The following is a 24,678-nucleotide window of genomic DNA, read 5'->3' as shown; positions in this document are numbered from 1 at the left end:
AGGCCAAGCTCAGCAGAGAAAAGTATACTAGTGTGGTACGAAACCTGTCGTGTGCTTGAAGAATCCCAGTAAAAATAAAGTATTTTTGGTTCATCTGCAGTCATAATTAATCATCTTTGGTCTATAGGGAAGTTTGTCAAACTCATTTTTTAAAATTTTATAGCAGTCAGGCCTTAGAATTCTAAGAGGAAAAAACCTTTGCATTGCTTACAGGCATAAAGAGAAACTAAATCTACATACTGTAGTCGTACTCCTTCAGAACCAAGATAGTCCATGTGTATCTATCGAATAATTAGTCATCCATAGCCCTACATAATGATTAATGCCTCATTCTTTAAATCTTAATCTTTGACACAGTCTACATCTGTAAAGAAAGACACAATAAAGCTGATGTCATAAAATCATTGAAATGAATTTGAACATGCCTGCGAAGAAAGATAAGCAGCATTTCAGCAATTTCAGCATAAAGTATACCTTGCAGGTGCAGCATTAGATTCTGCCTCTGTGACAAATTAGAGCTTCACACTGCAAATTGCGCGCAAGAATGTAAAATCAAACACTGGTAGTGGGGCAAATGCACTGCGGACACATTCTGAAACAGCCACCTCTCAACACCAACATATTGTTGCCAGACTAAGAGGGAGAGACAACAGATTGGAATAAAGAAAGAGAAGAGAAAGCCAATGATTACGGAGGACGAAATCTGAACTTACCTTCTGCAAAACCGACAGGATTGCAAAAGAGAGGGGAGACAAAGAAAATGTGAAGAAAACCTCCAAACTCACACCTTTACACGCATATATGAAAAGAGAATCCTCTTACACGAGTCTAGGAGGACATGATCGCCAACAAATACAGAGAGTGTAGTAGAAACCTGTGAGTGCTGCATGTGCCAAAAAAATCAGCTGTACATAATACATCGTTCAATCTTTCAAAACACAGTTGAATCAAAAACTGTAATAACTATTTAAAAACTTGCAGCTCTTCTATAGCTTATTCAACTATTTGTCTCCTTCATGACTAAACTGCTAGACTGCTGCTTGCAGCTGTACTTTCAGTTTTACTTTAGAGGCTCATGTGCTCCAGAGTCTGGAAAAAGTGGCATTATCAGAGCCTCTGTACCGTGTAAAGTAACCAAAAGGGTCTCGCAGAAGAGGGCAATTATTTTGACATTCTTTGAACGTCTAGCATTCATTATTTTGAGAGATTGGTTTCAAATTTTCAATGAGGTCTCCAATGAGATCATCAGCTTTGGAAAAATTGATAATTACTGTTGCAGGGGACAGAATGAAATTCAAACAAATTTGTCTCCGGTGCATTTTTACCAGGGAAAATTCCAGTACATGCATTGGACAAGGTGAAATGAAGTAACTGTAGGTCTGATCTGACAGTAACCAGTAAAATAAATTGCTCTTAGTGTTAGCAATGATATTACTGTAGGACCTTGGTTGACAAAATGATACCACATTTATGAACTGTGCCTTTTCACTGAGTTTGAATTAACTTAAGTGTGGTGGTAATAATTGTTTTTGAGCAGAGCTTTTTATTTGCACCTCTTGGGCGATATCTCTGAGCAGACGTTGTCAAACTTTTGTCATTTGTTAAGCCGCTTGAGGCACCATTTGTGCTTTGTGATACTGGGCTATATAAATAATAATTTGAATTGAAGTGTTACCTCAAGTAGGTGGCCAGTCAGGGGCCTCCACAGGATCTCTATACGATCCATGTTGACTAGGCCAGTCTCCAGGAGCTTGGCCACCGCAAACAGAGACGGCTCCTGAAGCCGGGACAAGAAAACAGAAACTGTAGGTAAATGCTGGATACCTGTTGCTGGTTGAACACATATGTAGAGGCTCTGTATGTGAGCAAGTGTATAAACATGCTGCTTAAAGTCCCATGCTAGGACTGTAGTCCCGCTTTCATTTATGACAGTGTATTGTTAATGTTTGCTATTAACCTGCTACACAAATATTTACTGTTATAGTTTACAAAGAGTAAAAAGAAGTATTACTTCTGATAATTTCAGCAAAGCAAAATAATGAAATATCTGAAGCACCAAAGTTTCCCCTAGTACTAAAATACTAGTCTTTACCTTGTTGTTTCCATAAGCCATTTCCATGGCCTCCAGGGAGAGGGAACAGAGAGCGTTGATCAGGTGATGCAGGGACACATCATCCAGGTACCTAGATCGCAAAATAATACATATTGCGTATTGAAGAATTCAGATTTTTAACAGGAAACTCTCTTATAAGAGCACAATAGTTATTCTTCAGATCAGTCCAATTAATGAGGACAAGGGTTTATGAGGACGAACAACTCTTTTCCAAGCCAGACTGGAAAGATCCAAGCTAAGATTTTATCATTCATTATGTCTAAAATTCCTCCGCAAACTGCTTTTACTGTATTTAGACACAAAAAAATATTTCTATTGACCAGACATGGCCTTTACCAACACCCTGACTATATTTCTTTAAAAAAAACATCTAGTGGACTAATTAAGAGCATATGTTTAAATAACTGGAGCATCTATTCTGATTGTTTGTTTTCAAAGATGAAACACTCATCCTTACTGGGAGCTCTCAAAAAGTCTGGACAGGATGTTGGAGATGACGGGCAGGTCTGTCATCACTGCTGTGGTCAGCACCTGTTTAGGTTAAAGAGACAAACACAGCCACTTTGTTCGTCACCAACAGTGAGGGGAGAAACACACAGTACAATGCATGCTCAGTACGCAATCTCTGAAATAACTCACAGTACTGGGTCCCTCCACAGCTCGGCCAGGCTTCAGGGCTCCGCCCAGCCCCGGCTTTAGCCCCAGGATCCACACTAAATGCTGGGAGAGAAAAGGGAGAAGCTGAAGGAGAGTTGAAAAGAGGACAAGCTACATCTACATCCAGTGACAGGCTCATTACATTTACACTGAAATACTGCTAGATAATGCAAGTTATTCACCCTAAATGAGAGGCAAAGTAAATGATTACATTTAAAATCTACATCGGCTCATCTGTTCTCTACAAAGCACGCTCAAAAAAAGGCTATAAAACAGATAAAGTAACACATTGTCACGGTTTTGTTTGTAAAGGTTATTCCTTTCCTCACTGACCGTTCAGGTATAAATGTAATTTTGCCTAATTAGAAGATGATGCGTAAATACTTGGGTTTGAGAGAGAGAGAATGTGGAGTGCCTATTTCGCCTTGTCTAATTAGATAAAGATGTGTGCATTCATGTGTGTGGTTACGTGTAAACATGTGGTACCAAGGGAAGGCAGTACCTGCAGGGTAGCCAGTACCAGCTGCCAGGAAGTGCCCAGCACAGCCCCGTGGCAGTGGGCCAGGTTCAACAGGGTTCGCATACACTGGATGTTCTTTGCAGTCAGCTGACACAGGGACAAACAGTTATACTACAGCACATTTTAATGCACGTCATTAGGAATTTAGCTGATACACTTCTCCAGAGCAAATTACAATGACTGAAGTAGCAGAGAGTGCTCAAATTTTCCATCTTACTAAAAATAATAAGCTTAAGTACAACGGTCACAGCCATATGACGATGGTAACAAAAAGTGGGGCAAGTACATGCACATGGTGTGAGAGCTGAAAGCAGGAAGAAAAACATGTTATCATTATTATTACTATGGGGAGAATTCCAGTTAGAGTATAATGATTCCAGGTCTGGGTCAAGGTCACCTCCCATTTTGATATGCTATTGCCCTCATGGGAAGTTTAGATGCACAGGCTTGCCAGACCTGCCTATGTTCATAACTGTTGTCCCTTACATGAGAGACAAAGCCTGTCTGTTTTTATGTGGACATTATTGTAAAGGGGGGGTGTATATAATGCATATTAAAAGACAACCTGGTAAACAAATTGCTTTGGTTTGCATTTTATCAGAGAGTATTTGTGCGTAACTGCTCAGAGACACTCTGGCAACATCAGGCAGGATTGCTGTTTTATGAATTTCACAATCAAGAGATTCCTCAGGTTGTATCATAGATACTGTAGCTCTCAAATACCAAAAAATTTTGAATTTGATGAAAGTTAAATCATAGCCTTGTTAAGTTAGTTTTGGTCTTGACTCAGTATTGCGCCCATTCGGACACTTTTACACTTGGTCTTGAGTTGGATTTGACAGTGTTCAGACTTACTGGTCATGGCTACAGCCCTCTCATCCCACCTCTCGTCTCGTTTTAGAGTATTAAGGGTGTTAACAGCAACAGTTTTGCTTTTTTTTTTTTTGCAGCTGCTATCTTCTTTCTGGAAGATTATTATCTGTATAATTTGTCTTAATTATAAAATGCCTGTAAGCTTTGTTTTTGGAAAACTGCAACATGAATTCAATTATTAAATGTCAAGTGTAACCACAGCCTCCTCATAATTGTGTGTGCATGCGTGTCCTTACCACCACGGTGCCCTGGGGTTGGGCGGTGAGAGGCTGCCCCACAGCCACCACCTGCTGATGAGATTCACTAGAGGGGCTGATAATCTGCACACTCTGGCCCTGGATTGAATAGGCTGTGGAGAACAGGCGCACACACACACACACACACACACACACACACACACACACACACACACACACACACACGTGCAAACACGCGCCCACACACATATACACACGCAGGGGTAAAGTCTTTCGATGAGAGTCAGTAATACACGCAAACAGGTTTTGTAACAAGCTTACGACATGCAAGAAAAGCTTTCTTAATTAACTCCATGGCAAACATCCATTGCGAGTTGAGACCCAATTTGCCGGCTTTATATCTACTAGCTAATATGCAAATAGTGAATGTCTAAGTGGTTGGTTTGAGAGCAGCTGTGTGCGTACGTCTACATTCCCCAGACACATTCTACTTGGTGCTCCTAATTAGGAACCACGTTGAAAAGTTATGGATTAACGCAATAAGAGTAGGGCAGTAGGGACAGGCAGAGTGCCAACAGTTTACATGTTAAGCTCAGTTTAACAGAATGCACCCATGTCTAACCATATGGGAGATGAGAAGTGCTCATTAATTTAACATAAATGCACATGACCAGAGGCCATCCTCAGGATTGGAAAGGGAGACTGTTATCCGTGTGTATTACTGGTACGTTTTGGATTTCATGATGCAAACATGAAGACAAGACATGCATACCAAACTCAGCCACAAAAGGCTTTCAGTGTTACCCAGGTATTTCGTGTGTGTGTGTGTGTGTAGGCAATTAAGTATTTGGGCGAAGTGTTGTGCAAAGAAACAGGGGTAACAGCACGCCTGAGGTACTGCTTACACTATGTCTTCTATGCAGTTTTTAAGTGGCAATCTCAGCCGCAGTGCCGTACCTTTGCTGGAGAGGTTGGCGGCGTTGCTGCTTAGAACAGTCAGAGCGTAGTGCGGCGGCAGTGAGGCCTTGCAGATGGCTGTGATGAAAGCGTCCCGCGGCGTAACCAGGCCTAGTCGACCACACAGCGAGGCCATGGTCAGCTCTGCCTTCAGGATGTTCTCAGTCGCCGTCTCATCAGTGCTGAAGAGACAGGATAAAAGGAAAAGGCACAAAGAAAATAGAAAAGTGAAGAGTGTAGTCTGCTACTCGTATTATATCTGTAGTATTCTTTTGTATTTATCAGCCGAAATTTTTTTCATCCCGTATCAGCATGTACTTTGGCACTAGTTAAGTGGTAGTGTCCCCACAAATGCAATCAAGGATGATTTTGACCTTTCCTTTTTGACCGCTTATCATTAGAGAAAGATAATATTATTATCTAACACAGAAGACGAAAGCAAGATCATGCGCGGTGTATTCAGACTACATTCCAATCATGTGTTTTCAACTGTCAAGTGCATATACTGTATAGATGAAAATTTATTTATTGGGATGTGTGATTGCAATGGCAGGGCAATTCTTCCCTGCATGAATCACTAACAGAGCGGCAATTTGTTCGAAGGCAATAAGCAGGTTTACCTTGCGTCCAGCAGCAGAGACAGAGCAGCTAGCAGACCACACCAACAGGCACTGACCATCTCCTCCCACACCAGGTGGGCTCCTGGGACAGAAACAAAAACTATTATTGGGTTTATCCAGGGATTCATTTCACTTATTTTACATGGTATCACTTGGGCAAAGAAACAAAACAAAGCCTCCGTTTTTGATATCGTGGTTGAAAAGGTAAAGTCACACAGGCATTATACTGGCCACCAGGGGTCATGAAAGTGCTACCACCCAGAATCCTAATGGGTTTGGCAATCATGCAGTAAAACACAAACACAATGTGTAGTTTCCCCTTAAGTTGTTGCTTTTGAGCATGCTGATTCATCTCTTAATGAATCACAATTTTTTTTTCCTTAGCACACCTCTGGTGTTATATAGGAAGCTTACATAACTCTGCGCATTTGATTTTATTGGCATATATCTTTCCCCTTTCACTGCATTACGTGAGCTTGCTGGTCTACCACCTTACACTGTTCTCTTGCCCATTCTTACCAGGCTGTGGCTGCCACTCCTGGTCGGGGCGAGTCTCCCTGAATTCAGCGGCTGCCTCCTCCTCCACAGCCAGTTCCCTCTCTATCATGGAAGTAATGCCTCTGACCAGGTCCAGCAGAGCACTAAAGGCCACGGACATGGCATAGCCCTCGGGGATGGACGGGGGCTCCACCTTGTCCAGCATCTCTAGACTGGTGGAGGAAAAAGAGGGGCAGAGCAGATGTGATGGTGGTGAAGTGAAGTGGGTGTATGTGCCTGAATGAACTGAATTTTGTTCAATTAACATGAGAAAATGTTACAAGAAGAAACAACATTTATATGTCTAATCCATAAATTAACTACACTGCCTTTCTCTGCAACAATTACTCCAGTATGCCAGTTGTCCCAAGTATCTCGAGTTCTTTCATAATGCTGATTTGCACCACCAGTATTTAAAGAATTTGTGTCAATTGTGTTAAGGTGCAAAACACGTCCGTTACCCCTCTGCATCATCTTACTCTCCCTGCCAGACCTAACTGTCAGAAGAAAGACTACCTCTATTCTGTTGGTTTGCTTCTTACAGAAAAAGCAACTGCTGTTCTTTCTGCACTTCAAAAGCATCAAAGGTGTGTATCTCCCTCATACCAAGTCTGCTCCATGCAGCCTCCAAAATCACCAGCAAGAATCTTAATTGCAGCAAACAGATTCCATTATTCGCAGAGAGGACAGTTTCGACAACACCTCTCTTTGCTAAAGGAAAGCCTCTGGCTAATGCCATTCTCTGTATTTTAAACCTTGCTTTCCTGTGAAATACCAAAGACTTAAGCCCTTGATCTCTGTCTTATTATGACCATCTGTGCTTCAAAGAAAAATCGTAGTTTGGCAGTAGTACCGCTTACAGGTAGGCTAGCTTACATTCACGCCCATTAGCAGCACAGAGGTGGTAATTCCTACAGCTTCACGTGTTCACTTGGGATTTCTGTGTGCATGTGTGTTACAATCTTGAAGTCTTTGATAACACGTGAAAGAAAATGGATAAAGACAGTCAGAAAGGTGATCTATGTAGGTCTGTATGTTAACGGGACTTACTACGTTGCCTTGGCACTGCCCTGGACACTAACAGTCATGAGGGGGATCCAGGTACCACGGTATTCAAATGCAGCCTGGGTGGTCAGGTTACCACTGACTCCTCCTGTCCCTGGGCCACCCTGTGCTGTGCCCTGGGCCCCTGAACCTGAGCCACCTAAACATGAACGTCAGAGAGGAGGAAGGTGGGAGAAAAGTGTATGAAACGGGTCTAAAAGCAGAACGGAATCAAGCACAAAGTAACAAAAATAAATCAAATATAAAGAAAACACATTTTTGCAACCAAATATCCACAACATTCCCATGGCTACTTGTGCCCGTACATCAAATTTGTTGATTTTATTTTGAGTAGTTTTTCCTTCTCAATCAATTTATGTGTTCAATTTTCTATTTTATTTATTTTTTAATACATCTCAATTAATTTCCTATCCAAATCTGAATTACAGGTGCATCTGAACACATTTCCTTGAGATCTACAGAACTTTAAGGAGATTTATTGCTGAATATTCAGCTGCTTTTCACAGCTTCAGGAATCCTGACAGTTGAATAAAAGAGAACACTTAACAATATATTAGTAACACTCTGATTAGTGTACCACAGTATTGCAGATCCCAAAATGAGGACATGATTACTCTCAAAAAAAAAAAAAAAATTCAGTGAACTTACCAGCAGGTGCAGTGATGGCAGCAGTGTTGCCGGCATTGGGGACAATGAAGAGGGACTGAATGAAGGACCCCAGGGCGTTGACGATGTCTCTGAATACCTTAGTGGAGTGCTGCTTCATGTCGTATGACTGACAGAATGAACTGAGAACGGGAAAAGCACAGGTTAGCAACAGTAAGAGTGTAGCCTTTTGGGTGCTTAAATAGTACAGGACTACACTGTGAAAAACATAGTTTTAGGATATCTCTGACATCTCATCTCAGGCGCAGCTGCGCGTTGTCAGACTTTGCTTAACTTTCATCAAACTGACCTTGAAAGTCAGACTTGGCTCAACATCCATCAGGTTCAGCTGCACCTTTTAAGCCTCAGCTGTACATATTAGCTCTCAGCATGCTAATATGCTAACTCTAATTAATTGGGGAACATGCAAATATTGACAGGAATGTCATTATAAAATTTAATGGCAATCTAAAAAGTGTTGGGACATTTCATTCGGGAGCAAAGAGATCATCAGATGGATTGAATCACTGACCAACACTGCTATTCCTAAAACCCTGATGGTGGCATGGCTAAAAATCTTTTTTTCATTTTGTAGGTTTCTTTTCCTGCTTATCTTGACCTCTGTTGCTATATCTTGAGGTAGATAAATTAGCCATTTCAGAAACATTTAGCTGTGATGACCAAATACATTGCACTGTATGCCTGCAAAAAACTCTAGTCTTTTTTTTTCCCCCACTTAATGGAGGTGCAGAATATGAGTTAATATTTAACTAAGACGGGGGAAAAAAAAAATGTTTTATGTTTTGGGACTCATTAGCTAAAATATGTGTTTTGGTTAACGGGTTTCTTAAAACCTTAATATACCTTACCGTAATAAATGTGGCTGGACACATAGCCTATGGACTGATTCTACAGCCACTGCTCTCAGCCACTGTGGCTTCTCCCCATCCAGAAACTTCACCAGCAGAGACAAGAAGATCTCACACTCAGTCACCTGCAAAATAAACACACACGTAACCGACTTGGACAGAATGTTTGTCTGCTAAACAGAGAGAGACTGTCCTGTAACTGGAATAAAGCCTCTGGCAAAATCCCTGAATCCCTTCGTGCTTTGATGAAGCTGTTCTGTGGCTAAACAGGCTTCTTGATGGATGTGGGCAAAAAGACATATTTACATCTCAAGGATTGACACAATATCACTAAATAAAAACAGCTGCAATGCTGAATTACTCAGATGCCGCTAAGCTCATTAAAGCCCCCTAAGCAGAACTAAGACAAAAGTACGTCTACACTAATCCAATGCTAATCAGATCAGATCAATTAAGTGTATCAGTTCTGAGGCGGAAAAAATCCCTCACTCATGGAACATCCATCAGGCAACAGCTCTGGCCAGTCAACCGTCACTGCAGATCGGTTCCTCACCAGTAAGCTGTAGAAGTGCTTGATGAGGACTGACACTACACGCAGCAGCCTCATGCAGATGGGAAAGTAAGGTTTCTCGACAGGTGCCGGTGAGGCGGCACTGGTGCTGCCCTGCCGGAACTTGATGTTGGGGGAGAAGAGCTTGATGACGAGTGGACACACCCGTTCCTTCAGCAGGAAACTGAACTCCTGGTGCTGCGTGGGGGGACAGAGAGAGGGGGAGAGACGTTGGGGTCAGATTGAGTGCCAGATACAAAGACACACGAACTGTTACAGAGCATTTGTTTCACTGTTCAATCTCTGATGTCAAGATAGATGAGTTATACAGGAGGTAGGAAAGAATAACAGAAATATCTGATGACCCATCAATGAAGCAAAAAATTAAGAGGAAGGCTTGCCTTAGTTTTGGTCTTTATTTGTTAGGTCCAAATTTTTCTGGCATTTTGCATCTGTGCATATTTCTTTATCTAATAAGAGTCCATAGCATCTGCCATAAACACATAACAACGTATGTACCTGTAGGAACACCCCGGGAAAATCATTAAGAACAGACTCTAACAGCTCCAGGCCAAATGTCCTCGTCATCTCGGTCATCCCCACCAGCCAGTAGGGGGCATCAGCATTAACCAGCTGGCACAGGTCCTGCGAGGGAGGTGCACAAGAGCATTCAAAACAATGCAGTGTTGTGTCCTAGGCTCATCACGGTTGTTGAAACAGTGCAGTCACTGAGCTCCGCCGGGAGGACAAGCGACATCAAAGAAAAGTATGGGTTAGGAATGACAAGGGGCTTTAAGACAAGGGACCTTCGAATTACTTTTTGCAAATTCGATTTTATAGCAGAGATGAAGACAGTTACAGATTTGTTTTCAACCAACTCGAGGCTCAGCAGTTGGTATTATCAGCAATTTCCAGTAGTGGGGACTATTCTGATTTCCGGTTTCTCGTCCACAAATGATGAGATCACGAGCCACGTTTCAAAAGCCAGCTCTGTCCAAGGGTTTCGCCCGCAGTCAATGGGAAGCGGACATGACGCTGCCGCCCCCTGCTGGTCTTACCTGGAACAGCATGTATGCATCTTTTGCACTGGGCCTCAGAGTACTAACGGACCGCCTGTTGGTGTTTCCCTGGACAGGAGGAGGCTGCTCCACAATGCCTGCGGGGGGTAATTTTAAGCATTTAAGTAACTTATTGATAGTACAACTGTAAAATAAGTAAATCAACTCTGTAAGTATTGGTTCCGACAAGGGATGTTACTTTAATATTTCTATGTATACAAGGAAATAACTGCCACTTAAAAAAACAACAACTCATGTTTTCTCGTATGCTGATAGACTCTGGGCTTTCCAAATACATGGATTGGCCTTATATTTTATGTTCTATTAAAATGATCTTAGCAGTAAGAACTCAACCCCCTAAATGCTAGAAAAATGAGATGAAATCAAACTTCACATTTCTCTGTGATGACACACTGGACCGCCACCACTATACGGACACCCCATTTCACCCAAAGAGCAGTAACACCCTCTGACCTTTGAAACGCTCATCCTCAGCCACCATCCGCTCAAACACCACAGTGACGACCTGTCGGACGGTGGCGGCCGCTGTGTTGTTGGTGATGTTGTCCTTAGTGAAGTGAAGACGGAAACACAGCACGATGGCCTGGGCAGGGATGAAACGTAAAAGTATTATGCAGCACATGCAGATACAGGCACTGTAGCAAAAAAAGGGTGTGAACAGAGTGGTACAGTGTCATAGTTCATATAATTTGGCAGAGTGTTATGATGCTGCACACTGTGGAGCAAGAATGCCACAAATCTGAACTGCTGGGTATAATAAAACATTATAGCAGCAGTTTAATAATAGATGGAAGATGACTCACTGAGGAATAGAAGTGGGTTATATGGATACCTGCAAGATTTGAGTCCACATGTAAAGTATGTAGGTATAGATAAAAGAGAGTAGGACGTATATACATATGGACAGTTTGTGTGATATAGGAGAGTGTTGGCCTTGTACCTTGGAAAGTACTTCATCATGTACGACTGTGTTGGTGGTTAGCAGGACAAGGACCGTCTGTAAAAGCTTCAGCTCCTCCAAACCGTTTTCCATCAGCTGCCACAACATGTTGATGATGTTCCCCGCTGCTGCCTGTTACGCACACACAAACACCTTGCATTACAGTCCACAGGCACTTATAGTTCAACATCAGGAGGCAGTATCAAAGTCACTAGCTTGTAACAGAGAAAAAAAAGCAAGCGAGACCTCAAGCTGAGGTCACACAGCCCTAAATCAAAGACACGCACAAAAACACACACTTGCGGGACCAGCTGGTGCTGCCTCCTTACGGGTAACAATATCATTGACTTCAATAACACCAAATCTAGCTGCCAGTTAATATTATGTCGCTTGATGCTGACAGTAAGCGACACTGCATGTCTTTACTTGGGTCAAGCAGTCCAAACTATAACTACTCTTCACAAATCCCCTCTGAGCTGCTCTTATTTGTACTAACTGGCTGGAGTCACAGGAGCAGTCTTTACTTTAAAAAAAAAAAAAAAAAAAATTTGCAACTACCAAATATTTGTCATTACAGGATAATCTGTCAATTATTTTTTAACATTAATAAATTAATCAAGGATGATGTCTGACCAACAGTCCAAAACCAAAAGAAAATAAATTTACAAAGATATAAAACAAAGAAAATCCTCACATTTGAGCTGGAAAAAAATGTTGGTATTTTTGACTGACACAACTGATTCATGATCATTATAATCATAATTATTGATTATTAAATTTCATTTCAGCTTTAAATCCACAGCTACATTCAAGATACAGCAGGATTTAACATGGCCTTTTTTCTCTGGTCAGAGAGTTTATGCTATATTGCCATTCCCAAACATTTCTACAGGGGTTTAGATGCAATTGGTGCAGGATTTGCCTCAATGGTGACTCTGTTATTGACTTTCATGGAATCATTCAACAGCAACAACCTTGTTTCCTGACACATTTTACTATGTCGAGGAAGTTTAAGGGCATACGAATGCCATTGTAGAAGTGTTTTCATTGAAGAGGTTGATGCCCAGATTTGAAAATGTTGACAGTCTTGGCATCCTGGCATTTTGCACACCACCAGATGCCCTCATGGATGTGCCGTCAGCAATTCAGTGTCTGCTCTGTCCTTTTGCAACATTTTCTTTCAAGACATTTGAACAGACCCCTCTTCTTTCGCGGGGAAACAAAATTCACCAAATACCACCAAATTCTCTCTCCATGACAAGGTTTCTGAAATGGCTCTCTCCAGTGACACCTTAAGAATCACTACTGAAGTGGTCTGGCTTTGGCATTTGAGCTTTTAAACCCTGCAGTTCAGAGTTGCTGATTAGGTGGAGAGCTGCTGGCAGAGAAAACAAAAAGGAGTTACAATGTTCAGTGGATCAGAAAATGTGTGTGTTGTAGAATATGTGAAGTGCGTGTCCTAGATGTCCTGGATGTCCTAGATATTTGTTGGGTGCAACAGTGAGATAACAACCACTCAAAGACAAGGATGAAAAACTCCGGCAGAGGCTATTATAAAAAAACAAAAAAAACCAAAGAAAAGACAAAAAGCTATCTTAAAGCCCAAGAACTCCGCAAACTTCAGACTAACTGCCTAACTGAAAATCCACCTCACATACTCAAGTAGAGCTGCTGCCGAGGAAGGCACTCAATCACCACCCTCTCAATCAGGCCACAACAAAATGTGTTTGTCTTTCTCAGTATTTTTAAGGTGTGAACATACTCAACTGTATTAGATGATGTTGAAATGATGAGTTGTTAGTTGACATCAGAAACTTTGATAAAAATATTCATTTATAAAGCAAAAATGACAACAACAGCTGGTTCCAGCTTCTCAAATGTGAGGATTTTCTGCTTTACCCGTTTTTTATATAATTGTTAATGGATTATCGTAAGGTTGTGGACTGCTGTAAAGACAAAGCAAGCAATGTGAAGATGTCAGATCTGGCTCTGGGGAATTGGGATGGGAATAAAACTATTTTCTGATATGTTCAACAGTAGTTTATCTATTAATCAGAAAAACAACTAACAGAGGAATTAGTAATAATAATCAGTTGCAACCCAAATGTGCATATTATGAACTGAAAAACGAAAAAAAAGTTGTTAAAGAGTAAATCAACTCTTTGACAGTAACAGTAACTCTCATGACAGTAGCCCCTCATGTCACACTTCTCTTGTGAGAGGATTTATTCCAGGAGTGTAGAGCACATAGTCTCTCCCACCAAAGGCAGAGGCTTTGAAGCCTGTGTTAGGCTAATTAAATAAACGCCTGACATCAAAACTTAGAGTGCATGAGATGGCTCAATAAGCTTTTAATAACAGTCTTTAACGGTGTATTAACAAGGCACTTGTGCTACAGCTCCAGGGCACCAGCTTTGAAACAGCTCTGATCTCAGGTCTGACTCCAGCTGGGATATTTAAAAGGTTCAAAACCTCTTCACTCGTCAGGCGAGCTCATATTAAACTACATTTATGTTTAAGAAATGATTACAGTCTCCCATTTCCTGAGTTGGATACCTTGTTACACCTAGTCCTTCAGGGGTGTCTAACTGCCATTGCATACTAGATCATGTAAAGCTACTGAAGCATCCTAGTAATAGTTTTTCTAGGCCAATGGTTTCCTCGAATACAGAAACTCTGTAGATGGCTCCATGAAAATCTTAAAGGGGTAAAAACAGCTGCGGGACAGAATGAGTAGTGGAAAACGAAAGGAGGGATTGGTGCCTTTCAGATGTAGCCACCAGTGAGGGGAATAAATTCACATGAACCATTCTAATTTACATTGCCTGATTGGGTATTGATGAGTTGTACCGATCCCTGTATTGACCTGAATTAATCTGCCTAAGGTGGTAGATGAACTTAAATTTGCAATCATGTGTGCACTGAATGAACAATATCTTAAAGAAGATTGAGGTCCATGTCAATATGCACTTTTTTGATGGTTGGCGAACTGGCAGGCAAGAATTAGTTCAATTAATATTAGGAAAACAGTGGTCCTGTATTAATTATGACAATCCATAAGATATAAACATTGCAAATCTTTGATACAGGCAGAGCTGAGATGGCTGGGAAAAACATAAATCTCCCTTAAGTGAGGAGGACTGCATTACATCAAGCCCAAGGCCCATCTGAAACTCGATATTTCAGATGGGCTGAAGATGTTTTCTCTACATTCACGTTCTTCAGAAATTTGTTTTCTTAACCACTACACGGCGACGACAAAACCTTCTCCTCAAGGACACCAGTATTGACCTGGCTCTCTTATGGAGGATAATCACCAGGTTAGACAAGATAATGATATTCTGACTCAGGCAATACCAACACATTTTATTTCCATACAATTTCTGTAGCACATAGGCCTTAGTGTACAGTATGTATATGCCAGCATTTCAAATGCCAGGCTAGCTCATTGTCCTCACCTCAGATACCACCTCATGGGACATGAGTCTCTGGATGGCAGCCAGACACAGCTGGGTGATCTTTGGCTCTTTGGTGCCACAGCCCATCAGAAAAGGCTGCACAACCTCTGAGCTGTTCTCCTTCAGAGCTGCAGGAAAAGGTCATAGATTAGGCTAAATGTGACTTTTTTTTTTTTTTTTTTTTTTTTGATATGTGAACAGATACATTTTGAGAATCCAAGCTCATTTCATTTCAATATGTAATATTGCTTTACCTAAATTAAATGCCTTAAAATGAATGACAAATATGAAAGTGCTTGTACAAAATACAGCATGCCATCATAAGAATCCAAAATTTTAAAGATATTCTTTTTAATCTGAAGCCTTTTGATGTCTTAAAATCAATAGGAGTTTCAAACACTGATAGAGGAAGGGGGTGGAGAACAAAAGCCTTACTAAGGCATCGATAAAATGGTCAGAACCGCAGAATAAAATAAGCGCAAAAGAATTTTGATCGTATGTCTTTTTATTTCAAAATTTGGGATATATTTGTACTGGGTTTTAATCTTGTCATTTCAAATGGTTATTTACAATGACATGTAAACCTACGAGATGAAAGTGTGGTCTTGGTACATTTGTTCTGTCTAATCAGAACACACTGAACCTCTGCATTGCATCCAACTACCTGTATCGATTTCGCCTTCATTGAATTTAATTTCTTCACTGATTTACACCTGCAGAAGAAGTTTCACTAATCTTTTTGTAACATTTTGTTGGGCTGCTGTTGCAACTAGTGAATCCATACTGGAAACAAAGATCAACGATCTCTTCGGCAGTGAGTTACTGTGCAGTTTGCAGTTCCACAGGGGCAGTTGGAGCTAGACGGTCATCAGTGGAACTCGGAAAATGTTGACTATGTGTCAACTCTGCAAATGTTACAAAAAGCAGGACTCTGTTTATCAAGACAGTATCGCCACAATTTCCTATCCAAGTGATGCGAGACCAGTCACATTTGAAATTGTTCTGTAATGAATGCAGAACATAGAGCTGTCTAATCGGCTGAATGGAATCAGTCAAGGCAATTTACAAACAAAGCTAAGGAATGAGCACTAAGCTACATTAACATGCAGGTCTCATTTATCTTATGGTACACTGGGTGAGCAACCAGTATGACAGCAATATTTTTTGGAGGAATCAAAGGACATGTGCTTACTGTACGATGCACATGACTTATCACAGGCGGACTCCATCAATAATAATAATAATAATAATAAGTAAAAAAGTAAATCAGAATACAATGAATGGTGTCACTCTGTCTTTTGTATGCAAAAAAACATGAAAAAAAACACATTAATAGTATTGCTTGCTTGTATATTTTAATTCATATGGGATAGTAAACATTAATCAACATTTACACTAATAAAATAATGCAAATATACCAAAGTCAGTGTTTGAAATAGCAACTTTGCAGCTGTATTCCAAAGCAAACTAAAAACACTATCAAGTGTATCAATAATAATCTCACTGATATGATCAAATTCAAATTAAATAACTCAAATATGTTATATACAATATTTTGGGGGAGAATTCATGATAATTAGTCATTTTCATATCAGACTGAAATGTACCCGCTGACAAAGTGGCAACTAGATATATCAGTTGTGGTTAACCACCCCCACTTCTCACTTTCTCACTTACCTGCCAGTATGTCTGTATTCCTGGCTGCAATGGTCTTAATCTTCACAATGCCAGACTCTGCAGCCTGGGGAGGGGGGAAAGGAGACATTTACGTTAACACTGGATGTAACAGGTATCGGAAGGTGCTGATGGTACAGCAGCGCTGTGCTGCTGGTGGTAGACACAGTGTCTTGTAATGATGTTCACAGAGGAGAACCAGGAAGGGCAGAAGGGAGGCAGGTAAATCTGCTAAGAACGGGCTTCAACTTGAGACGGATGTGCTAGTAGAAAGTGATTTCCCCTGTGAGGTGTCTGGCAGGGGCGAGAAGCTAAGAATTAGAAAGGCGGAAGGAGGAATAACAAGAGAGTGAAAGGGTGGGAGGAGGGGATGATACGGACACTAAATGTGAGTCAGTCTGTGAGAGACACAGAGATACTGAGCATTTACCAGTCCAAACAGAAGCTCATCTCACTATCTACAACAACCTGAAAGGCACCGCAGGCCTGTCAAGATCTCCCCAATCTCTGCTGCTTCTCTCCCCAGCATTCCTTTCCATCACTACTCCCTCCCACCCTATCTACCTATTCTCAATTTTACTCATCCTTCCCCTATTCTTACTTTTTTTTCTGTCTCTTCTTACCATAAGAACACGCCACTTTTCATAATGCAAATAACCTTTCTAAGAGCTGCACTGTGCAAATTCGTACCTCAAAACAACAACTGTACAGCTGCAGACTCAAAGACCCTAATATTCAATATCTTGATGAGCATTTTTCTTGGCAACTAACATGATGAAGCACATGGTGACCAAAGGCAATCTGCAAGGAATTAAGCAATGCCAGTTTTCACTGGGTTTCACTATGTCTTGTCCTGTCACATACAGTATTTACCTATTCTTGTTTTTTTCATGTAACACTCATCACCGCTGTAGATATGTCTTCCTTGCAAAAATTTAATAAATGTATTATTTTATTCTGGGAAAAAAAACTTGCATGTTGCAGCTTCCAATCACAACATCGGGTAAATAAATACCTGACATCAGTAGTAGCAGCAACATCCTCAACCAAGCAAACAGCCACTGGGCCTATATTACCTTGATGCATTTGTCATGCAGCCACTGCATGGTCTTGACGTCATCCTAAGCATGTATGCACTACACATACTTGGAGTCTCAACTATAATCTCAAAGCAACCATTATGATATAATGTCTGCAGTCACAGAAATACAGTATAAAACAAATAATTCGAGATTATAAGCCTTTTTATTTCTAGTGACCACTAAGGGACCATTTCCAGTTCAACAGGATGAAAACAAAGCACCAAGGCATGCTCCCACTCCCTTCTCTGCGTTTACAAGATTAAAGTATAATGTAACTATAATCGAGTCATACTACTTTGGATTGAACAGCCTTGACGGGGAGAAATACTACAACTGTCCTTTACATGAGAGTGGCTGAAATGCTTGGCCAAAAACGTGACTGTATCATTTAAACACGTTATTTGAACAGCCACAAGGTCGAGCCGCTGTGGAAGTCAACAATCCATAACCTGCTGAAACGTCGGTTACCAAGCAACCACTGGTTAGTGGGTTGGGCTGTTAATACAAACTGTGAATTGGCCTATTACCATACAGCTCCTTAAAAAGTTAATCTTCGAAAAATGCTAGGCTCTCTCTTCTCCTTTGTTCCTCATGCAGAGCCCGGGTTCATTACAGGGCAATGAGGGGAATGCAGAGAGCTTTTTAATCCCAAATAACTAAAACCTTGCGGTGGCGACTTTGGATATTGCCAGAGGCTGAGACAATAATACGCTGCAGCTATGAAGGATAACTGAAAAGCCAAGTGACAGAAGTGCAAAGTCTGGGATAGCAGTGAGGTTTTTAAAGAAATAAACAACTGAGACGATACTTCCAGCAACGTTTTCTATGGTGTTGCACTGGTCATATAAATTTAGATTTAAATTACTGCTGCAGTCTGATGAGTTTAGGGCTGCAACAATTAATCAATTAAACGATTCGTTGATCGACAGAAAAAATTAATAGTCAATTTTGATAATCAATTAATTATTTACGTCTTTTATCAAAGAAATATTTGAAACATTGGCTCTTTTTTTTTCCAGCTTCTTGAAATATGCGGATCTTCTGCTTTCTTTTGTTTTACATCATTGTAAAATAAATATCTTTGGGTGTTGGAGTGCTAGTCGGATAAGACAGTACTTATTTGAAAAGAAAATAACTTTCAGCTCTGGTAACTGCTGGTTTTCAGATGTCCTCACACCTGTGAACCTGTGTTGCTCTATCCCCACCTATATACCCCAACGTAACCTATTTCCAAAGTGTGCAACAGCTGTCAATCTATTCAACTAAAATGAGTCACCCAGAAATTCTGCAGCCCTTGTCACAAGGGCAGTGAGAAAGATGAGCATGTTTTCTCCGATCACCATGTTTTGAAGTTTTTTAAAGTCCCCTTGAAATAATTCTGACATGAGCCTTCTTTGTAAGTATCAAAAGGCCTGGCTCTGCCAAAGTAGCCATGCATGTTTAAAAACAGCAACAACATGGATGGAACAATAAAGTATTGAGGAGATTGTTGGCCCTCAGTATGTTGTTAAATGAAGCGGGGAGGGGATTTAATAGGATAAAAATCCTCTTTGAATGGCTGAGGCTGATGTTGATAAGACACAAAAGGTGATCTTGAAAAATAATGTTGAATAATCTCATCTGTTTACCGCACATCTCGTTAGAGAATGTTTTCTTCTGCAACCGTAGACATTGTGATTCAGTCCAACAAGAGGAGAACCAGGGAACCGATAAATGTCTCTAATTAGAAGCAGAGTGTTTCGTTTTCCTTTCCTTTCTGCGTCGAGTGGAGCCAATGACAATGAATCTCTGCATGTGAAAAATGTTTAGGTTTTGTGCACAAAACCTTATCGATCTCCACAATGAAAATTCATCTTGGTCTACTGGCTGATGGAGTCCAAGGATGACTGAAAACAGTGAAATCTCTCTTTTTGCACTCATTTTTCCACCTACTTCCTCATCGAAAGTGCTGTTTAAGCTTTCTGCTGTAAAGTATAGACTTTACTTTTCTCTGAAAACTGTCAGCATTATGAAGTCACCACCATGTGGAGGGAAATTCCACTGGCCTGATGATGTCATTTTAAGAGAGAGCGGAAATGCCACCCCCTGTCCAGTTAATGGGTTATCTGATGGAGGATTTCTTTCATCAGTCTTTCTGAAAAGCTAATGTCTGTCCACGGTCAAGGTTTTTTCCTATATTCTAAAGGTAGATGGGCGGCTAAGGTATTACTGTGGTGGATAGCAAAAATTGGAAAACGCTGTAATTTTGAACCAAGACTGAATGACAATTATTTTGTTAGCATTAGACAGCCACATAACCAATGACGTGTAGCCATTGCCATGTTGTCAGGGCTTTATTGGTTGCTGTCGCTGAATGTTATCAAAGTAATGATTTTGCTCAGCTTAAAGCCCCAATCTACCTTTAAAGTCTTTCGGGATGTGGACAAGGACTTGGCTCCAAACCTCAACAATTTTTCTGTACCGACCATTGTCCTCAGCATCAGGGACCAAAAAGCAAAGGAAGTAGGCACTGCATGCTTGGTCAGCTTTTTTGTTTACTTATGGTCTGATTTTATATTTCTTGATCTAGATTATAACTCTGCACAATGGATCTAAGTGCATTTGACAAAAGTGACGTGCATACAATAAATTTAGTGCAAAACAGACTGTATTATCATTTAGGCGATCTGATTTTCCCCAGTAATGACGTACATTGTATTAACCATTTCAGTAATTTCCATGTTAATATTTTATAAGTCAGCCAAAATACTCAGGAATGACTGTGGACGGTTGAGTACACAATATATACAGTCCTGGACAAAGTTAATTTTAAAATCTTAACACCAAGCGGAAAGCGATTTTAAACACTAAGGCTCTTCTGAGCAAACGATGTCAGGACCAGGCAATATCAGGAAGTGCTCTATAGTTTCAGTTCTTCTCCTGACCCTTTTTTGTGTGGAGATCCTCAAAGCAGAACTGACCGATGTCTGAGTGCCAGCTCATTTCTTTGCAAAGCAACATTAGTGAAGCTCGTCACAGATGGACTCACTTGGAAACACGGTGAATCTCTCTAAACTCAGCAGTTTTTTGGAACCGACATAGCCTATTGTGGAAAAGGCTTATTCAGTTAGAGCTTCAGTGCAATTGTGTCAGTTCACCAAATCCTCACTGCATGTTGCTTGTTATTTTTGTCTCTGTACAGCCTACATGACCTGTCTAGCAAATGAGTTGTGCTAAGTAAGCCATACAAAGGTTGAACCATAATGCTTTCATTAATTCTGCAAGTTTTCCCCAGACAAACTGTCACACTTCACTGTGAGCTACATACAGTTGACAGCACCTGACTCATCCACAGAGAGAGGGAGCGGAGGGCTGGATCCTTGATGTTTTTTTCACCTAGGCAAAAGCAATCAGAGCAGAACAGACAGCAAAGCCCTGGTGGTTTTCACTGACTGCTACTCAACGAAAGAAGGTTCCGAGTGTGAAGCTATGATACAAAAAAAATAATAATAATCAATGAGACTCCTCTTGGCCCCTTTTAACCCAGAGAAAACACTGGCTGTGGTGAAATGTCACTGTGGGAGATGGACTGGGCAATGGGTGAGGAACCGGAATGAAGACTGGCTTGGAAAGGAGGACAGGGCTTCTCTTATAACACGTATACAATGCATTGGTATTAAGATTATATGATTTACTAATCAAACATGATTCACTTAAAAATGCCTGAGCAGCAAATTCATTTGACACTAATAAGTGCTGAAAATGTAGTTAGGATTAACAAAAACACAGTCCTCCACAAGAAATTAAGGGACTCCATTCAATAAATTTAAATTCTTGGAAAAATCAAAAAAAAAAAAAAAAAAAAAGAAAATCACATTTTAAGAATGGATGAAATGAGAACCAAACTGGTGTGCTGTAACAGCAATATAAATAATTTAGATTCAAACACTGACTACCAGTACTCAGTTTGTTTGTTGTTCATCCCAGCAAATACAATCGTGACAGCTCAAAATGGAAAAAGGTTCCTCCAATCACAACACTATCAACCAGAGCCTGAGTGAGCTCAGGTTGTGGGAAACATCAAAGTGACTCTCTGCACTCCTGTGATCCCCGAGGGAAAGATGCTTGTAAGGACCAAGAAACCTGGATGACGATAAATCAATATTTGAAGAAGAGGCTTCATAAGGCCCCTTGGCAATGGCCGGCAAGCTGCATGTGATGCGAGACCAGATGCATGCTTTTTATGGTCCTGTGTAACTGTCACACATATCATTTCGAAGCATCGAGCGCCCAAGTCAAGGAAATGAATCAGTCTGCAGTGAGAGAAACACAAAGGAACTGGAAGCACTTGCTGGGGTAATTCTCTTTCTCATTTTAATGCTGTCTCTATCCAAGGAGAGACCTGTGGGAAAACAAACTAAGCCCGCATAGCCTGATATGCATTTCCCCACTGAGGTGGTTGACGCATATTTCCACGGCCACAAAAGCCCCACATTTCATCCAGTGACCTGTGTGACCACTGTTACATAGGCAAGCAAACAGTGAGCTGGCTTTACCTGGCAACTACAGGGAGTTAAGGTAATAAGACTCTGACTGAGATTGTAGTCGGTTGAATTACATAACTTCGGCAATTGCTAACTACAGCTTGTGTGTAATTTAGTGACAAAGAAAAATGATAGAAGAGCATCCACACGATATGGAAGTTATATATTTATCTTTAAGCATTTCAATCAAGGGTGAAATGAAAATAAAGCGCATTCCCGATGTAAATGAACTCTGACCCAGCCCTATGGAACAACTGAACTGAAAGTGCATAATAAAAGAGGGGTGTGTGGGGCAAAGTAGAGCCATAAAAGCTGGGCTACATTTTGGCTTCTACGTGTGACTCTTACAATACACATATACTTTAAAAGGCCCTGACATCACATTCCCTTGCACTATTCTGTTCTCTAAGCTCACTAAGCCATGATGTCACTAGAAATGTCGCCAACACTGCTACACAACGGAGCCAGTCAGCAACCGCAAACAGTAAGTCATTCCAAGAAATTTAAAAAAAAAAAAACCAAAACACTCGTACGAAACAGCTCCTGGCTGTGTCAGTACAGCCAAGAACTCGTAATATGAGATCCTAGACAGACCTATGTGGACCAAACAGACATCTGTAATAACAAAAGTCAAAAATAATTACTTTCTACTTAGTCCGGAGAAACGAATGCAACACTGCAGACCACAAGTTCAAAGGGCTGGTTCGCGCAAATCACAAAAAATATTTTCTCACTAGAGGTTTCCATCCAACCATGTCGATAGTTATGGTTTGAGCTTTGACAGTTCTGAGATATTCACCTCTGATTTCTGCAACCGACCCCATACAATGAGGTTGAATGGAAATTTTTTTGAGGTGCTCAAAGCATTGGAAAATAACAGCAACAAGTCTAGTAACAATGCCATGGTTATCTAGGAAAATTCACAAGACGTGGTGCGCAAGTACATATATATGTTTATTTGTTCGATTCTGGGGTACTAACACTTTAGCAAGAGATGAAATATGGGGAATATATTTTCTACGTCCGCAGGGCTGAACAATGATGTGACTCCACCATACAGTACCGCTCTCTTGCAGTAACTGGTTGCAAAGTGGGGAAATAAAACTGGTCAATTATAACTTTAAATCTACTGTTGTCCAGAAGCAGACATTCAACAACATAAACAAAACCCATCATACATGATTTCAAATAACGCATCAACTTTGTCTTAAAGGGTTGGTTCACCAAAATTAGAATAAAATATTTTCTCATTTACCTCTTGTAGTATAGCCACTCAAAAATAATTTACTTGGGGTCAGTGAGAAAATGTTGTATATTTCGTTTGTTTTTGGAATAACGGACCCTTTAAATTACTGTGCCTACAGGTACTTTACAACAGACTGATATGTACAGTGGCCATGCCTCGTACATAACCTAGCTATTATGTAAACGTCAGTCAGCTGAGTTTATTTGGGTTTCCCTCCACTATAGGACTGCTTCAGATTAATTATATTAAACCAAAAGGAGGGATACAGACCACTGAGAACACCTGTGTATTCTTTTATTTGAACGCCTGGTGGCTATGAAGGCCTCGGAGCTGACACAACTTTTTTATTTACCCGTAGGGCATGAGGACAACTCATTGTCCGCATCCCACGACAGAGCAGAGGCCCAGTGGTTAGTGTAGAAAAACGGGTGAAACTGACATTGTTACGGCCGTAACATCAGATTCGCCGACGAGACTAGCCGTGCAGCACCAGTCTAAACGCTCGGCGAAGCTAACTAGCCGGCTAACCTCTTTGACTGGGGGGAATTTCTTCTTGCACTCCATGGACAGAGAGCGCAGGTCCGTCTGCATGTTCTCCAGCAATTTCTTCACCGCCTCGGGACTGCTGGTCGACATCTTCGACGGAGCCTTCGACAGAAATCTCAAGAAACTTCAGACGATACGGAATGCGGGAGCGCAGTCGCCGCCCCCCCGCCCATCCACAGCGGGAATACAATCCGTTGCTACTTTACTCGCCCCCCTTAGAAAAGAAAATAAAGACGCCGCGGTCCATTGACACGGTATCCCACTTCTCTGCGTTGGGCGCCCGTGCGCAGGAGAGCAGCGATGACACCGGCATATGTTCGCCTTCTTTAAAGCCCGTTGACATTAGCTTCGTGAAGCAGCATCGTTCCCCTGCATTTATGTTGTTGGTTGTTTTGTTTTTTTTGTTGTTGTTTTTTTTCTTTTCTTTTTTTTTTTTTTTTAGGACCGTTCACTAATCGAAGATATATTGCCAAATTGAGCAATCTGCCATCGGCGGCCGTCAGCTCCACTTCCTTCCCACAATGCTC

At 41.0% G+C, this 24,678-nt stretch overlaps 1 protein-coding gene across 5 annotated transcripts in view; it reads right to left on the bottom strand.

Moving 5' to 3' along the window:
- Positions 1-24,678, bottom strand: part of mon2 (MON2 homolog, regulator of endosome-to-Golgi trafficking) — a 36,946-nt gene extending 12,268 nt beyond the window's left edge. For 2 of the 5 annotated variants that reach the window (XM_040132635.1, XM_040132637.1), the window contains exons 1-21: positions 24,134-24,678; positions 16,758-16,821; positions 15,081-15,208; positions 11,623-11,754; positions 11,136-11,265; positions 10,662-10,759; positions 10,123-10,248; positions 9,607-9,801; positions 9,054-9,178; positions 8,188-8,327; positions 7,525-7,678; positions 6,457-6,647; positions 5,938-6,019; positions 5,318-5,499; positions 4,400-4,512; positions 3,273-3,377; positions 2,753-2,833; positions 2,571-2,644; positions 2,093-2,183; positions 1,676-1,777; positions 714-716 (exon numbers count right to left, since the gene is read on the bottom strand). In XM_040132635.1, coding sequence (XP_039988569.1) covers positions 714-716; positions 1,676-1,777; positions 2,093-2,183; positions 2,571-2,644; positions 2,753-2,833; positions 3,273-3,377; positions 4,400-4,512; positions 5,318-5,499; positions 5,938-6,019; positions 6,457-6,647; positions 7,525-7,678; positions 8,188-8,327; positions 9,054-9,178; positions 9,607-9,801; positions 10,123-10,248; positions 10,662-10,759; positions 11,136-11,265; positions 11,623-11,754; positions 15,081-15,208; positions 16,758-16,821; positions 24,134-24,241 — 2,424 coding nt within the window. In that variant the 5' untranslated portion in view covers positions 24,242-24,678. Of the gene's footprint in view, positions 1-713; positions 717-1,675; positions 1,778-2,092; positions 2,184-2,570; positions 2,645-2,752; positions 2,834-3,272; positions 3,378-4,399; positions 4,513-5,317; positions 5,500-5,937; positions 6,020-6,456; positions 6,648-7,524; positions 7,679-8,187; positions 8,328-9,053; positions 9,179-9,606; positions 9,802-10,122; positions 10,249-10,462; positions 10,601-10,661; positions 10,760-11,135; positions 11,266-11,622; positions 11,755-15,080; positions 15,209-16,757; positions 16,822-24,133 lie in introns of those variants that run through there. The other 3 variants (XM_040132636.1, XM_040132638.1, XM_040132639.1) reach the window with 2 other exon arrangements.

Source organism: Xiphias gladius, chromosome 8 (assembly GCF_016859285.1).
Source record: "Xiphias gladius isolate SHS-SW01 ecotype Sanya breed wild chromosome 8, ASM1685928v1, whole genome shotgun sequence".
Lineage (NCBI taxonomy): Eukaryota > Metazoa > Chordata > Actinopteri > Istiophoriformes > Xiphiidae > Xiphias > Xiphias gladius.
Note: the sequence above shows the minus strand (reverse complement) of the source record. Positions and strands in the feature narration are given on the sequence as shown.